General features: G+C 40.8%; 1 protein-coding gene across 1 annotated transcript in view; it reads left to right on the top strand.

The window, feature by feature from the left end:
- Positions 1-17,835, top strand: part of znrf2b (zinc and ring finger 2b) — a 50,695-nt gene that overhangs the window by 16,597 nt on the left and 16,263 nt on the right. Inside the window, 1 exon segment of the mRNA XM_005472374.4 lies at positions 16,767-16,862. Within this exon segment, the coding sequence (XP_005472431.2) occupies positions 16,767-16,862 (96 nt within the window).

The raw sequence follows: 17,835 nt of genomic DNA, 5'->3' as shown, positions 1-17,835 counted from the left end.
AGAAAAACGGAGAAAACGCAGCGTCAAAGGTGTGCGCCTTTTTTGACGTCACACTGTGCGCCACGTTATTGTTTCGGTGAAATGAATTTCTACAATACTGTTACTGTTAATTGTCCTCTCTGCAGTGTTTAAATGCTTACATATACACACACAGTTACTGTCCCTCCACACATACGACTCGGTTCTGTTTCTATGCCCCATCTTTGTTTACTATTTCCTACCGAGGCTTCTAGACTTCTGATTGGCCAACATTTCTACACGGTTAGGAATATATCGCCACCTGTTGCTTTGGCATGTTCCTAGCAGCGTTTTCCTTCATTTCTGCGTTTACGTGTGGACGGGATTATTTTTTAAAACGAAAACGGAAAATCTCCGTTTTCAAAAATACCCGTGTACGTGTGGACGTAGCCTGAGAATTTCCTTTTAGTTCTCAGTTTATTTGATATTGACAAAAGTTAGTCAATTTTGTCTGTTCTTCTGTAAAACGACCTAAGATTTATTTTTAGAATTAAAATTTTGTTTCTAAGTGGAATTGACAATTTAGTCTGTTTTGTTTGTTCTATTTTGAAACTTAAACGCTTTAGCGGCTGCCTTTTGTGTAGTTTACAATATTTGCCTTTATCTGAAACTGAAGTCTCATGTTCCTTAAGTACATCTACCCTGTTGAACTTATTATGGGAAATAAATATTTTAATTAAAACAAGCTGCTAATTATTTCACATTTTACTTGTGAGCAACGGCACATTTAAATCTTACAAATATAGTTATTTGGCTTATATCGTGATATATATCGTTATCGCCTGAAATGAAAAAAACATATCGTGATATGAAAAAATCTTATATCGCCCAGCTCTAAGAGGGATGTCCTCTTTAGGACAACAAGACCTTCAGCCAGGAGACCCTGAAATGCCTCCCATCAGGACCTGTGTGTTTTGAACTGTGGCTTTCACTACCTGCTTAGATTTAGACATTGTATCCCACCAGGTTAGATTCATGTAGAAACTACACAGATCTAATGAAGTAGTAGTAGGATTCATTACTGAAAAGGTTACAAAGTCATTTCTAAAGCTGTGGGACTCCAGTGAACCACAATGGGAGCCATTATCTACAAATGCCAAAAACATGGAACAGTGGTGAACCCACCCAGGGGTGGCTTGCCCACCAAAATTACCCCAAGAGTGCAGTGATGACTCATCCAAGAGTTCACAAAAGACCCCAGAACATCTTCCAAACTGTAGACCTCACTTGCCTCAGTGTTCATGACTGCACCATGACAAAGAGAGTCAGGCCAAAAATGGCATGCGTGGCTGCGTTCCAAGACGAAAACCACTGCTCAGCAAAAGGATCATAAAGCCTCGTCTGTGAACTGATGAGACAAAAGCTGAACTTTTTGGAAGGTGTGTCCGGTGTCTGGCATAAAACTAACACAGCATTTCAGAAAAGGAGCATCATACCAACAAAAAAACAGGATGGTGTTAGTGTGTGTGTGGGGTCTGCTTTGTTGCCTCAGGACGTGAAAGACTTGCCGTCTATGTCCGTCCATCTGTTCGTGACCTCAAGCTGAAGTGCGTTTGGGTTCCTCAGCAAGACAACGATCCAAAATACATCAGCAAGTCCACCTATGATTGGCTTAAGAAAAAGAAAATGAAGGCTTTGGACATGAATCCGATTTAGATGCTGTGACCTTAAAAAGGCGGTTCATGCTCAAAAACCCTCCTGTGTGGCTGAATTGCAACAATTCTGCAAAGATGAATGGGCCAGAATTCCTTCACAGAGCTGTAAAAGACTCAGTGACAGTTATCACATGTGCTTGATTCCAGTTGTTACTGCAAAATGTGGCCCTGAAAAGGAAAAAGTAGTTCTAGTTTTTGTTTTTGGGGACCATACTTACTCCAAAGGCTCAAAGTACAGCTGTTTGGGCCACACTGCTGGTGTTTGGTGTATTTACTCAGGATATCCTGTCTTAGATTTTGAACAGTCTGGGTACTGTTGGCATGTATTTTTCAACAAATAGAGTTATTAAGGGGCACCTTTGAAGAAAATCACAGGTTTAGTTAATGATGACTTTGATTTGAGGTCATTTGAGCTTTCGTTTATGAGCTTGACTCCTAAATAAAAAAGACTCATTGTGCAGTGATAATATTTATGAGCATTTTGGTTGAGGATGATAGAGCGGGCTGTACTTGTTAGCATTCACTCACAATAGATAGATAAAGGTTTTGTGGTCAGTTTGTGATCAGTTTTTTTTTTTTTTTTACAGCACATATCTGTTTACATATGTCGTAGCACTACCGCAGTCAGTACTGTGGTCTGGACCATCAGCAGGAGGCCTCTCCTGCTCTGGGATTGAATGTGTTCCATCTGCAAAGAAGGATGGATTTGTTGCTCATCTGTTTTCTGCAAAGACCTAAAGCCAGATTGGAGCTGGAACAGAAACCCCTGCAGAAAGAGACCAGTCCCTGACAGTTATCTTTTTCCATCCTTGCTGTCATTATTCATGCGTAAGGACACGGCGATCTAAATCCTACACACTCTCTGCTCCCAAGATTGATAATATTGTGTCTTACTGGAGAACTGTTTAACAGGTCAGCATGAGGTTCCAGATGATTACACATCACAGGGGCTCAGTTCTGTGGTCAAGTCAGTCCAGGTTAGCAGAAATCTTCCTTGAAGAGATAAGCTATCAGCTACTTAACCTGCTTTCTTAATCTGTGCCTTCATCTGAATACAGCAGCAGATGTGTTTTGGTGATTAACTGCATGGACGTGACGTCAGCGACAGGTTTGTAAAAAGGTGTTGTGAAGCTCGGATTAGGTTTCCTGCTGACCTTTACACTGTAAAATGTCCATAGGACGAAGAGTTTCTCCACACTCTTAGGTTATCCAGCAGACTCTTGATCTGAGACTGTGATGGAATATACATCTGGAAGTTTAAGGTATCATCTCATGTCCTCTTCTTGAAGTGGTTGACTCCAACGGTGATTTTGTATAATTTGTAATCTCCACCATGATAAAGTCATAACTGTCTCATTTTTAGAAGGATTTGGACTGTTCTTGTGACTGTTAGCTGATAACTTGGTGCTTTACCACCTTCTGGTGTAAATATGGGAACTTCTGGATCCAAAATCAAGCAGAAGCCAAAACACTAATGTTAAGGCTTCAAAGTGAAGAGTCAGAGCAAGTTTGTGCTGCAATTACATATAAAGTTACATATTATTATTATTATTATTATTGACATGACTTGATTGATTGTTAGTCATGTCGTTCACAAAAAGGGTTTCATAGTACCAGAAATTTATATCGTTAGCCTAGTACCATATACTTACAAAGCAGCTGGATTCCTGTGAGATATCACATAAGGTTTCATGTGGCTGGGCTTCAAGCTGAAGAACTACTGGACAAACTAACATTAGACTTTGTAACCTTTGTTCTGAATGCAGCTGATTTCTCACAGACCTTGAATTCTGTGTGGAGTGCTGCTTTTATACGTTTCACTGACTATTTGCATCCTGGCATTTGGTTGTGTTCAACAGCAAAACTAATTACCTGACTGAAAATATTTAAATATCTCCATATACAACATAGTTCTGACTGCAGACTTGGGGTACTTTGTAACAATGTATTTCCTAAAATCTCTAGTTAGAAGTGCTGGCTGGCTGAGACTTTAGTCACTGGGATTAGCAGCTGCTAACCGCTCAGTGTTTAAAGCTGGCCTACATGAAGAACTTTGCACCTAGAAAGAGCAACCACAGTGGGATAAAGAGCTATATTACTCTGTTTCTCCTGAACAAACTTGTAACATTTTTGTAGTTTGGGTGTAAATGGTCTCCACCATTCAGAACACTTTCCAATGATTTTAGTCACACTGTAATGGGCAGTGGACTTGCTGCTCTACTTGAAATCACAAAGTATTTCATAAAACATGCCTCATTCTGTCATTCAGCTTAGGCAGGTTAACTTTTCTTGAAATCTTCTGACATTTGCAATAGCAAGATAGTTTTTTTCCACAGTAGCATGGTAACGTGACCAAACCCCACATCAGTATACTTTGTAAATGTCTGAGCCTCTTCTTCCTGCAGAGATTCTGCACCTCCTCGCCATCTTATTCAATAAATAGGCAGGTGTCAGCTGGACAGGTGCCGATCCTGCAGTCTCTGCCCCATTGTGCCTCAATGTACCTCCTGCTGCATGAAGACAAGCACTTAAAGGCCAAAAACCCCAGAATAGCCACATTTGAGTTGCATCATTCACATAGACTTTTGTTTTAATTTACTGGTACAGAGAGGCAAAGTGCACATAAAGAGAAACTGAAAGGAATATATTTAATGTAACCCTGTTATTTCACAGTGCAGTCTTTGACAAACAGATTCATTTACTTTGTCATCTATTTAACCGTAAAACAATGACCTTAATCATTTGACTTATTGTTTCACTAAGAATAGGTTAGAATAGGTTTATCCCTCAACCAGGATAATATATTTGATGTTTCTGCTGTGTTACCAACCTGCAATATAATCACAGATTGACTAGAATAGTAATGTTTTTGTTTGTTTCATTTTCATGATCCATAGTCTATGACCCAAATAAATTCAACTTTTTCCTTCAGTAAAGCAAAGAAACGTTTTCATATCACTGCATGTCAGCAGTACATCTGTGATCAGCCAATAGATCTGTTTTACAGCAGCCATGTTAATATGTAATAATAAATAAACACAGGTGACTAATCACATTAATCAAGGCTATAGTTCAAGATGGAATGAAACTTGTTTCGTTGTCAACAGCCTATTCTGTCAGCACGACCATCCATGGTTCGCAGAGCTTAGAGTATTCTATAGCAACAAGTGATGTTTGCCAGTAGAGCAGAGCGATATGACCAAATATATATATCACGATATATATTTGAAAATTTACGATAACGATTTAACTGACTATATAATTTTTGCCAGACAAAACTCCACAACTTTACTAGCGCAAAAAAACCCCATCCATTTATTTTCACATAAACAAGCAGCTGTTTTTTATGTGCATTAAAGCTATATAAAAATTTAACAGTGCAAATGCAAATTCCTTGCTGACAGTTTAACCAAAAGGCATTTCCAGTAGAAATGGGCTGACATATCCTCAGCATAACCATGTATAATATCCACTGAAGTTAAAAAGAGATGCTTTGCAACATTAAACTGCAGTGTGCCAAATAAAAAAGTCAAATATGTATTTTTCGGACCATAAGGTGCACGGGATTATAAGGCAGATTAAGCGAAACAAAACAGTCAGATAAATCAAACTTTATTCAACTTCTTGCTTCCTCCACTTCTGTACCATTGATTCATTAATGCTGTATTCCATCACAGCTGCTCTATTCCCATGTTGTTGCAGTATATTAATGACTAACCTGGTATTGTGGATGGATTATCTCAGTTGTTCTCCTGACTGAAGTTTGGTCCGTTTACAGCATCCTGCCATGCGAGTGCATTTGTCCCTAACCATCAGGAACCCTCACGTTAACTTTTATCGAGTGGGAAAGTGTTAGCCTTCATCCTCCAGCTTCACTGTGTTTATGTTATGCTAACATAGCTGTGTCGCTAGCGATCACGTAGCACATCATTATATACCAGCTAGCCCAACTTCAGTAACCCTACAAACGTCACTGCTGTTTAGTTTTCTGTCTTCATTTATGTTGGAAGTGATAGCAGAGCTGTACGTTTGAATGTTTCAGAAATCTCTCAGTCAGAACATGCTATATCATGTTTAGGTGGAAACTAGCGAGCTAACTTCCTGCTAACTTGGTGCTAACTTCTAACTCCGTTAAATGTAATAAATTCGGTTTTCATTGATGCCTGGATGTTAAACTTAATAGTTACACCTGGTAGAGCAGCAATGCTGATCGTTTTATTAAAGATGAAAGAATTTAGACAGTTTGTAACTCTCAGTGATGCTGCAGTGTTCGTTTGACTTTGGGACCTCAAGTGACGGAGTTTAGGACCCAGGTTACTCCCAGATTTACAAGCACCTTAGTCCGACAAATACGGCAATAACGAGGCCCGCTTGCATGTTCTACATAAAAAAAAGTGCTTTGTTGTGTATCTGACGGACAAACACCAAACCAGTTCCACATCACTGAAGTGGCACCATTTTTACAAACCAATTCTGGTTCATCCGTTTCACTCAACAATCCACTTTCCCCCTTCTCATTCTCCGTTGCCGCCGTGCTTTTTCGGCCATGTGTGTATGAAAACAAAGGCACTGCGCATGCATTTCATTTTCTTATCATTGCCTATCATTGTACCGGTATTACTGTGAACAGTATAATATGGCCCAGCCCTATTTGCCAGCCTTTATTTTGTTGTCCAAACAGGAGAAATATGCAACGTCATGTGAGTGAAACTGCCACAGCTGTGCACAGCTGTGCAGCGTGAATAGATTAGAGGAATATATTTATAATACTGGTACGAATGTTTCACTGAAGATCACTGATATGCGTTTATTGGTTCACAGTGTTGTCCTCTCACCTTGAATAGAAGAACAACCTGTAATCTCAAAGCTGATGCATAGTCCTCTAATCATTGTATCGCTGCTGTATTAATGAATATTAACTTAGGGTTATGTTTCTCGCTATTCGATAAATGCAAACAGACGTTCATTGTCCTTCGAGTTGTCTTTGGAGTGCCAGTGATTTCTCAGAAACATGTCCGTGGTGGACCTGGTGAACATTGTAACTGTAGTAGAGCAGGTAGTGTACACTCCACTGACTCCACTTTGCACTATATTATATTGTTATTGTTTTACATTTTGGATTTATGCGGCTGAACAGTTTTTCGTTGCTCCTGCAGCAGTGACAGTAAAGATGATCTTATATCTTACTTCTCACGATTTCTCATTTGTACAGTCTATACAGCATCTGATAGTGTGTGAAGGGACATCACAGAGAAAATGAAAGTGGCTTTTAACTGTCTTATTCTTCTAGTACACACGGTTATCCCCTCATACTCCACATGTGAAGCATAAAGAGACAGTGTTTGCCACTGTTTTGTTTTTTTAACCGCCCCATGCTGTTCTTCTGAGGGCAGATGATTACAGCACACAGCACCTGCTGAAACCTTTCCTCACACTTTGACTTGTAAGTGGAAACAGCGGAAAGCCCCTTTAAAGCCCACAGAAGTTTATGGTACTGGTGGTGTGTTTCTGACAGATAAGACTTTCAAAATACTGCATGTATTCACAAGATGGGAAATAAGTACAGCCATTCAGTACTCCATCTATGAAGCAGTCACACATACTTTTATTAAGATGTTGACCTCTAAAGAGCTTCTTTTTTGCTGTTTCACATGTATGTAATGGTTCTTTATGACACAACATCTCCTCCTAACAGGCTGTATGAGCTGTTTTAGAGAACTTTATTTAGTTGTTTCATTGTGACAACAGTTTTAGTTTTCTGACCCGTCTTTCTTCTAGCTGATGTTAGCTAAATGCAGCGTATAAGCCAACACAGAAGCTATCTCACATAACAACATACGGTGTTAAACCTCAGCTAATTCATCCAAACTTCCAGGGCTGATCTGGTAACGTAGCTGGCCATTTTCAGTCTGCTAACTCTGTAAACTAGAACCTGACCATGATTTTACACACTGACCCGACGCCATGTCCTCCTCGTGCTCTGTGTTTGTGTGTGATACTAAAATTTACTGAGGGAAGGACAGAAAGACTCAGGCTGACGTAACAAGAAGGCAGTGCTGCATTAGACAGGAGGTCTGCCTCGCATCATCTCCACTACATCCAGCTCTTTCCTCAGCAAGCATGTTTATTTATACCCCTGTTGTTGCTGCTCTCTCCTGCCCACTCATCTCTATATTCTTTTTATTCCACTCACTTCCTTTTTTACCCTCTGCCTTGGAGTGAAAGTGCCAGTAACATGAACTATATATACATCAATGGGTCAACAGTTTTTCAGCCCAGCTGTCAAAAGGATGACCCTCAGTGGTGTCCAGCATCAGTACAGCTCTGCTCCCTCACAGCTTTCTGTCTAAGGATGGGGCTCCCTTGCATCTTATCTAGATCCACTGACTTACTTTGAAACATTTAGAATCCCCGATCATGTCGATTTATTTTTAGTGTTCTGCATGTTTTAAATACCTAAACCCCAAAGTCTAAGGACCGACTGTATTTTCTTCAAGACATTTCACCTCTCAGGTGATTGATGACCCTGGTGCATGTGGTGAGGCACATGATCAGTATGGGTTAATGACCCTGTTAAGGACAGCTCCCTTATATACCAGGGACTCTCCACCATTTGGTTTTAGAATGGAAAAAGCTGCTCGGACGAAAGGTGAAACGTCTTCAAGAAACTTAAAGAAGTCCATTCGCTTTCTTTCCAAGCGCTTATACTATCATGACCTGAATGACTGAGAACTTCCACAGACATAAACCCCAAGGTTTCAAACGATCTAAGAATTTGTTGGCCAAGAGAGAATCAAAGCCTTATACTGACTGTCTGTAGCTACTTTGTTACTTGAAGCCGGCGTAAGTTCCTCATTCAGTCATTTCATTATTGATTCATGCAGAAGTATTATTTCAGTCAAGTATGTTTCCATTACTGTGGATGGTTACTGCAATGAGGACATGGGCAAAACAGCAGGTGATTATCATATGTCAGTGCAACTAGATCCTTATTAATGTTAACAGCATTAAGGATCTCACAAGGCTAATATTGTTGTTTCCTTCCAAACTCTAATCCAGATGTTTTTGTAATTGCTGCTCGTTCCCTGAAATGCACCTTCTGTGCAAGTTAAATCACCAAAATTCATGGTGCAGTCAAACAGTTTTGCAACTGTGTCCATAAAAAGCAAAAATCATAGCTAATTTAAAGTTTGTAATCTCTGTGGAATTCAGGCTGCTTGTGATAACAGAGTGATGCTATGGAGAGCGGTCTCTGTGTTGTACAGCCGGGCCCATAAGTGTTTATAAAAATAGTTTGTTTAATCTTGCCTGTGTACAACACCTCAGTGGATTCAAATCAAACTATCGAGTAGCAATTGGGAGCGCAGACCTTTTCTCTGGCCTTGTTTCAGGAGCCTTAGGTTCCTATGTATTTATGAATCTGTATGCTGCCCTCATTCCCCAGACTGTCAGTTCAGGTGACAAAGAAGAGCAGTGAAAAAAGACAAAAGGGATTTACTTGGTCATGATTGATTACCAGTTTCTTATCCCTGCCAGTTCTCAGCTTAAGAATCTGCCTAGCTCTGGAAAAACCTGAAGTTAATATTAAAAAGATTGTGAGCAGTGGTGTTCATGCATATGCTGATGGATTCATGGAAGGCGTTTGTGTACGATGAGCTGAGGTACTGAAGTGCAGCCACACCGGTTGGATGATCAGGGAAGTGATCAATAAACTGCCGATTCATAAATCCCTTTTAATAGCATGGTGTGCAAGATGTGCTGACACAGGGGCTGCAGGAGAGCTGAGTTAAGGACAGTGGGTAATGAACACGGGGCTCAGGGATGCTCTCCAAACAGCAGATTAGATGGGAACAAAGATAAGGTGCTTATACAGTCAAAAGTATGAAGCATGGGTAACAGTGTGTGAAGCTTTGAGTCTGTAGCCAAGAAGCTGCTGGCTTGCAGCTTTTCAGGAGAACTTTGTGTCATGGTAGTCTTTGGACTACAGTGAAGGAGGGTCAGAGGTACTGAGGTTCTCTTCCACTCAACACATGCTAAATCTTCTTTAATAATCAGTGGATAATACATAAAAACCAAGATTACAAAAAAATGTTGCATGTGTACAACATACTGTTGACAACAATCCTGCAGTAAGTCTTAATTCAATTAATTTTAATTCAATGTTATTTATACAGCGCCAAATCCCAACAACAGTCGCCTCAAGGTGCTTTATACTGTAAGGTAGACCCTACAATAATACATATGGAGAAAAACCCAACAATCACATGACCCCCTATGAGCAAGCACTTTGGTGACAGTGGGAAGGAAAAACTCCCTTTTAACAGGAAGAAACCTCCGGCAGAACCAGGCTCAGGGAGGGGTGGGGCCATCTGCCGCGACCGGTTGAAGAGGGAGACGGGGCAAAAGACAAGCAAGAAAAAGAGCCGAAAACTGCGCATGGAAAGCAAAAACCATATCAAATTTAAAGCTGATCATCTCCTTGTGCTTTACTGGACAGCTGGTGATCATAGTGGTGTCAATGAGAACCTTAGGTTGTTATGTCCATCAGTGAAGTTTCTAACTAGTCACTTGTTTCGGGTCATACTGAATAAATGTTTTTAAATATGTCAATTTTGATCCCTCTCAGTGCCAGAAAGGAGTTTTTTCCAGGATCTAACTGTGCAGTCTCACACTTACATCTGCTCCCTCACTCACCACATTTCAAGCCTTCATAACCAGGAACTTTAAAGTGGCGAAAAAAGTGGAACTGACTACCCAGGGCCCCAATGGTGGGAAGGGCCCTTGCAAGCCTAGAATGAAAAATTTGGTTTTGTTTTCATTTTTCATTTCAAAGTAATTAGTGTCATAATGAAATTTCCTCAATAAATCAGTCGTGTGAATGAACTTTAATTCCAAAAAGTAATGGAGACACTCATTTTTACCCAGATTGGTTTAGTCCATCCGGAGCTGGACAGGCTTTTAGGTGTTATGAATTTATTCTAGCCGACAACTGCTGATGTGCACTGTGACTCATGTCTTTCTCTTAGAAAGCAAAATCATAAGAAATAAAGCAACTGAGGGAAGTCAGCTGTTAACAAATTTCTATCAAAAGAATGGTGAGCAGAGCAAAACTAACAGTTGTTAAAGACAACGAGCTAGTGTCATCTGTAGCACTGTATTCATCAAATTTGCACAACCTAACACCAAGAAACACACGGTCCAAAATTTGAGAAACAGCTAGAGCAGGTCCTTCTCCAAATGATATGACATGAGGTGAGCTCATGTCCTGGCAACTAAAACCAGCAAGGACGATGTGAGTAAGGCATTAACCCAGTTTCATCTGATGCATTTTAATGTACTGCTTTTAGCCCTTTTCAACCAGCTAATTTTAATTCACTAAACACTAAACTTTGACATTTACAAATATAAATACATTATTTACAGTGGTGTGTCCTGGAAAATATCAGCTTTAAGCAGGTTAAGAGGCTAATTAATATCAGTCCTTTATTCTTGTAGGTGTGTCAGATAGTAAGCACAGAGAATGGTGCAAGGAGAATAAGGTTGCCCTTTATTTTACATTTATTTACATTTATGCGGTCAGGAAAGCTGATTCTTTTTGTGTTTCTGCAAATAAAACTTGGTCACTAGATACTATTTATGTCTTTATTATAAAGCGCAGTAGCCTGAGATTTTTATTGCCATTTAACCTTTTCTTTTATACCATGAGACTCATAACTACTTCAATAAAAATTGAGAGAATTATGCAATCTTAGGCTTAATACTCCAAGCAAAACTCATTAAACTACAATGTGATTGTAGACTACAGCGTTGAGAAATGAGGGGAGATTTCAAACCGTGCAGACTTCTGCACATGTCGTAGATTTGTTAAGTATGAAATATGAACAGTTTATTATTGGCTAATCTGTTGACCATTACAGATTTTTGTATACAGTTGTCAGCTCAGGTGCTGGGTAAAATCTAAGAAAGGATGCTATGAATGTCATTACCCCAATTTGACATTTTTATACCAATGAGTTTTATGTGTGTTGAGATATTTGGTTATAAGGCAGAGCGTCACAATTAGAGACAACAAACAACACTAAATCCTCATACCAGGTGTAGACCATGGTGGTGCATAATGATTTATGACCTGGGCAACTTGCAGTCAGTGAGTTGACCGTCAACTCTATGCCAAAGTTTTCTAGACTCAAATGTGAGGCCATCTGTCCAAAAGCTAAAGCTTGACCAAACTGGGTTAGGCAGCAGGACAGTGATCCACAAACAAGCTATCAAGGTGTTACAGTGGCTCAGTCAAAGGCCAGACCTCAACCTGATTGAAAGACTGTGACAGGTGAGCTTAAGGGAGCTGTGCATAAACAAATGTCGATGGTTAGATGGACACATATACATGCATATAAAAGTTTGTTTTATGCCTTTACATATCCTCTTTGTAAATGTGTCCACAGGAGCATTGTCTGTATAATGAAATAATAAAAGGAGACATACTAAGTTCATTTCCATGTACAGTAATAAGACCAGAATTCATCTCCTGCCTCAAAAAAGCAGTTTTAGCTCCTCCCCCTTAAAGCTCACCATTTTTTGATTGGCTGGTCCCAACAAACAAAACAACAGCAAAAAAAAAAAAAAAAAATTAGGTGGGAAGTGCTTCAGGGGTCACAGCTGGAATGCCTACCATAATGTCACACAGCAGTTGTTAGTGGGAAGGAAGCTAATAGATAAGGATCAGCAGAAAATAACAGCTTTCCTTTATATGTTTGTGGTCAAGTCAAACGACACAACTGCAAAGCTCCGACAACACCTTAACTGCAGTCCTGTGAGCTTAAGCTCCACCCAGTGTAACTTGACATTTGGTCGGTTTTTGACCTCACCTGACTTGTGAGGGAGAACAGCTACAGGAGAAACGAGTGTGACTCTCACACTGAGCTGTGATAACACAAGAGCAAATCAATTAAGTCAATAAGGCAAATGCATTGTTATTGATTGTTTTGCTAATAAATACCAATTCAGAAAATACAGACTCTTGGGTGGATTTATTTAAAGTTATTTTTTCTGTCGATTCTGATGTTGCCTTACATATAAAGCGGCTTCCTCACAGTGAGAAATGCAGCCTTTTTAAATTAACACTAGTACCAGATCAGGACTTTATACCAGGAGATGCCCAAAGGTGATTAAGGATATCCTCTCTCTGACATCACAGAGAGTCGAGTAGAAAAAACAGTGTGAAGCCTGAGCTTTTGGCTCACAGGGATTATTGTACACTGGCTTTATTATTTGAAATGTTGCCATGTTTAAAATGAACATCCATCTCTGTGAAAGTAACAAAAAGGTACAGCCTAATGGGTCCACTTTAAAATATTTCACAGTGGGGGGGTTTTCAAGATCAAAGTCATCCAGTCTTATTTGAACTAAAGAGGAAAAGTAGCTGAAGTTTTTGAGGGTTTCATCAGAGAAAGCAGTCAAACAGTTTCCCCAAACATATCATGTGATAGTTTGTATGCTTTTTTTCTTTCACTAACATTTACAGGCATCCTTATTACAGCAGTGTTGTGCTGTGGCTGAAAGCAGGAGCAGCAAGCAGAAACAAAGTGTTCCCCTCTTTGTGTCAGAGCTGTTTTACACCCCTGCTTTTATCAGAATGATGATGATTTTTCATATATATATATGTAAATTCTACTTCTCTTCTGGTTTGTTTTGGGGAATTCAGAAATTTCAAACTTCCTATCTGGAGGAAACAGATGTTTCACATCATGTGACTTTGTTGACTGCAGCACTTTACAGGAAAGTAAAAGATGCACATCGGACTGGGTGATAAATAACACTCATGTCATTATTTCAGTCTGTGCAACTCATACTAGGAGGCATATTGTTTGAGAGTTTAAATGCGACCAACAGCAGGTATGACCTCAGAAAGACACGCACGAGGACATGTGCAGCAATTGAATGTAGCGGAGAGAGCAGCCCATACAGAATAGTGGATGAGTCATCGCAGCCTCACAGGGAGGGCTCAGCTCTGGCTTTTAGCATTTTTCAGAATGAGCGGTGGAGCCGTGCAGAGCTGGATCCATCCGCATTTCTCTGTTTCAGATAGACACACCTAGACTGTACATGCCTAATTGTCAGCATATGGCCAGCAGGTCTTAAAAGATGTGCATGTGTGTGTGCATGTGCTGTGAATCAGCGGTCAGGCAAACAGTGTTTTTGACTGCCTTAATCCATTTATCCTTTCAGTGGACAGATTTTAACATTGTAGGAAGCTCCAAACACACACACACACACACACACACACACACGTATACTCTGTCACCTGGCTGTGATATGTCACACTCTGCCCCCTGCTGCAGAACTGCTGATGGATAGTGGAGGAGGAAATCTGCAATGTGACGGGAAACTGCAGAATTTGCTGTCTCCACTGAGATTCTGACAACAAGATTGTGATGGACGTTGGAACAAAGGGATAATTACTGGATGTGGGGGGTGTGATGTACAGTATGCAGCATAATTTATGTAATTATCTGCTTCCAACTGTCTCTGATTAATCATTTATTAATACATGTAGTGATTGAATCCATGGCTGTCTGTGTGTAAACACTGCTGTCACTGCTGTACAGTTCACATATTGCACATAAATGACATTTATTTGTCCCAGAGGGGATGTTTGATTGCAGCAGAGTCACCTGGCATTTGTACACACCACATAAAAATAATCCCATCAACATAAGACAAAGCACAATATACAGACACGTTCACGGTACTATGCTAACCAAGCCTACCTCGAATACGAGCGCGAGAGAGATAACCGAACCATACTGGCTCGGATGTCGCTGGGATCAACAAGGTCTGCGTCAGGTGTTGAGGAACCAGGACATACTGATGAGAAGTTGCCTACTGGAACAAGAAGGAAGTGTGCAAGGGATGAAATCAGGGCGCTGTTGGAATGCTACTACACATGTATCCCCAGCTGAAGGGGTTACATGATATGGGACCTCTGGAATCTTCGATACCCAGAGAACGGACCGCAAAACACTCAGTGTTCCAACATTCAGATCATTGAGGTGCAACACAAATGCTACAAAAAGGGGGAGCCAGGACATCAGGTCAGGTGATTATCACCTCCACCTGAGATTGGGTACCAAGCTCCAAGTACTGAAAAAGAGGCTCATGGTGAAGCTGGAAACCTGGACCCTCCGTAGCCAATTACCAAGGCTACGTGAAGTACTCTCTGAAGGTCTGCTAGAAGATGTGAATGCAGCATCACGGACAATCCTTACTCTGACCATCACCAACACTAATCAGCTGATCTGCACTATGTCAGCAGTGATGAATGGCTACAAGATGAACAGCCACAAGGAGGAGTACCCTCCACGGAGAACGAGACTAGAGGCCAAGAGCAAGGCAGTACTGAGGGAACCTGCAAGCTGCCCATACCCGAGACATCAATTCCCTGATGCACACCACTAGGACCTACAGCAACGATATCAGAATGTCATTCACACTGGAGAAGTGTAGTTGGATGGTAACAAAGTGAGGAAAGGTAGGCAGAACTGAGGGGATCGAACTACCAGAAGGCAGCATTGTAGACATTGAGGACAGCTACAAGTACCTGGTGATCCCGCAGGCAAATGGGAACCACGAACAGGCCGCTACAAAAGCTGCAACCACCAAATACCTGCAGTGAGTTAGGAACGTCCTGTATACCAAGGGCTGACAGAAGAACTCGAGAAGATTGTCTGTCCAGAACAGCGCAGTCTTGGAACAGTAAGGCCTAATAGGCCTTTGGCTTTTTGCCAAACCACCATGTCACCACTTTCATGGATAAAGAAACATTACTTTGATTCTGCACCATCTTATTTCATGGCACTATGTGATACTACACAGAAGTTCAGTCGGTCTTCAGCTGAACTTCAGTTGGTATCTCTTTAATGTTACAGGCACACTGGGGAAAACAGTGCAGGGGTGAAAAGTCCAGCACAGCTTCAGCTTTTCTCTCAGAGACCGCTCGCTGCCCTTTTTAATTACAAATGCCGTCGTCACATGTGAAAGCCACAGTTTAAACTGAGAATAGATTTTTAGGGCTACTTAATAATTAAACAATCTCATATGACACGATGCAAAGCAACTCTTTCCTCATGTAAATCTTTTGATCTCACACTCAAATGTCTTCGGGGCATAGCACAAACAAATAATTGGCCTCGCTATTTCAAATAGTGTTTTGTTCCATCATTATTTTTATTAAATGGGGTTATTACTGAAATACATTTGTGGTACTTGCGACTCATTTATCTGTCGAGTTATCACCTACAGTAACTGTGCTGAGCTCTAAATAGCATTTTTGTTCCTCTCAGCTTACCGCTTTAGTGTTCCAGCCAGGAAACTTCAGTCCCATCAAACCTTTGTTTCTGTTTTCAGAGAAAGATAAACAGCACTCATATATCCACAATATGATGCTGCAGCCTTCTGGTACTGCAACTGAAAAGCAATTATAAGGAAAAAAAACCTGCAAAGCAGTTTACAGGTCACTCCCACGATTCAGTATTAGTACTGTTTGTACAGGATGGGCTTTAAATATTTGTAAGTCTAACAGTGATGAGTGTATGTCTGTGCAGTAATGTGGGGCGGACTAAATCCTGGGTGGGAGCAGTGATATAATGAAACTAGCAGTCTGTGCACAGAAATAAACCAAATGTATGAAACTATATGTCATTGCTGAAAGATTATAACCTTCTCTTCAATAATCAGGCACACCGACCATCACAGTGTGCTCTGACACACTGGTTATCTCGTGCAGTAACGTGTCTGGTAATGCATTATTAGGTGAAATCTTCTGGTAGCGCAGGTTTTGTTGCAGTTAAGTCAAGAACTGGCTGTAGCAATAATTTCTACCCAGTCTGGGCAGAAAAAGAGTGTTCACAGTCTCTTTCACAGCACTGGACAAAGTGGAAATGAAATGCAACAACACAACACCAACTTGTGCTGAGTGAGGAGAGAAGAAAAGACTCAGTGTTTGCCACTTTAATGCTGTTGCACATTCGTTTTGTTTTTTTAATCTTCCACTTTCCATGTTTTACTCACTGCTGGTGTCTTTCTCTCTTCCAGGCTTCAAGTGCCCTGTGTGCTCCAAGTTTTTGGCCTCAGATGAGATGGATCTTCACCTTGTGTTGTGTTTAACCAAACCCAGAGTGACATACAATGGTAGGACTTCCTTTATTGACTTTACAACATATACCAGCATGTGAGGGTATGGTGTAGCTGAATCTGCAATTCCCCTAGATAAGTAGAACAAGCAGTTATGAAGGGTCTAAGTCAGGGGTGTTCAACTCCATGCCTCGAGGGCCGGTGTCCTGCAGTGTGTGTTTAGGCCATTTTATAGAATCTCATGGCTACCTTCAATGTACAGGCAAAGGGGGAAATCTGAAGCTAGACAAAAGTGCGTTGAACAGAGTTTAACCATGCCTGTTTGTTGTGTAGTTACAGCAGATTCTGTGTGTTAAATCACTCTCACGTCCAAGTTCCCTGTGCGTGTTTGAGCTCCTCTGTAACGTCTGAGGCTGAGCCCAGTTTTTCAGCCACTCCCACATTCTGTTTCTACCTAGAGCTCAGTGTAATAGATGATAGCTGGCCTCATGAGTACTTTAAAAGATGCAAGTAGCCACCATGATGTCACCTGCTGGTCAGTGGAGACCTGTTTTAAAACCTTGACCTGAGCATTATCAGCCATCTCCATCTTGGTGTTTTGAAAGCAGATATGATGAGCAAGGGGTGGCTCTGACTGCGACACTGACTAAGCACACTCACTGCCTAACAACTTGTGACAACTTAGCAGCCGACTCACCGTACGGGATCATCCTACTGTCTGCCTCTTATAATGACCATAAGCAACAAAAGTGAACTTCATGTTCTGTTCAGTGTGACCTGAAATCACCGACGGAGGCCATAAGGTCATCAGGAAAATGTTTGCTGAGGTAACAAAAATATGTGGAGTTGCCCCCTGCTTCAATTGGACTTCTATACTGGCTTTACTTTTCAGACCTGGAAGTTAAAACAATCATTTCTACAGCTCTCACACTATGGCTGATGCAGCACCTCTCTGCTAGCTTCTCATCACTCGCGAGTAAGATCCCGAGATTCTTAAAGTTACAGTGTGTAAAATGTCACCACTAGATGT

Source organism: Oreochromis niloticus, linkage group LG11, assembly GCF_001858045.2.
Source record: "Oreochromis niloticus isolate F11D_XX linkage group LG11, O_niloticus_UMD_NMBU, whole genome shotgun sequence".
NCBI lineage: Eukaryota > Metazoa > Chordata > Actinopteri > Cichliformes > Cichlidae > Oreochromis > Oreochromis niloticus.
Note: the sequence above shows the minus strand (reverse complement) of the source record. Positions and strands in the feature narration are given on the sequence as shown.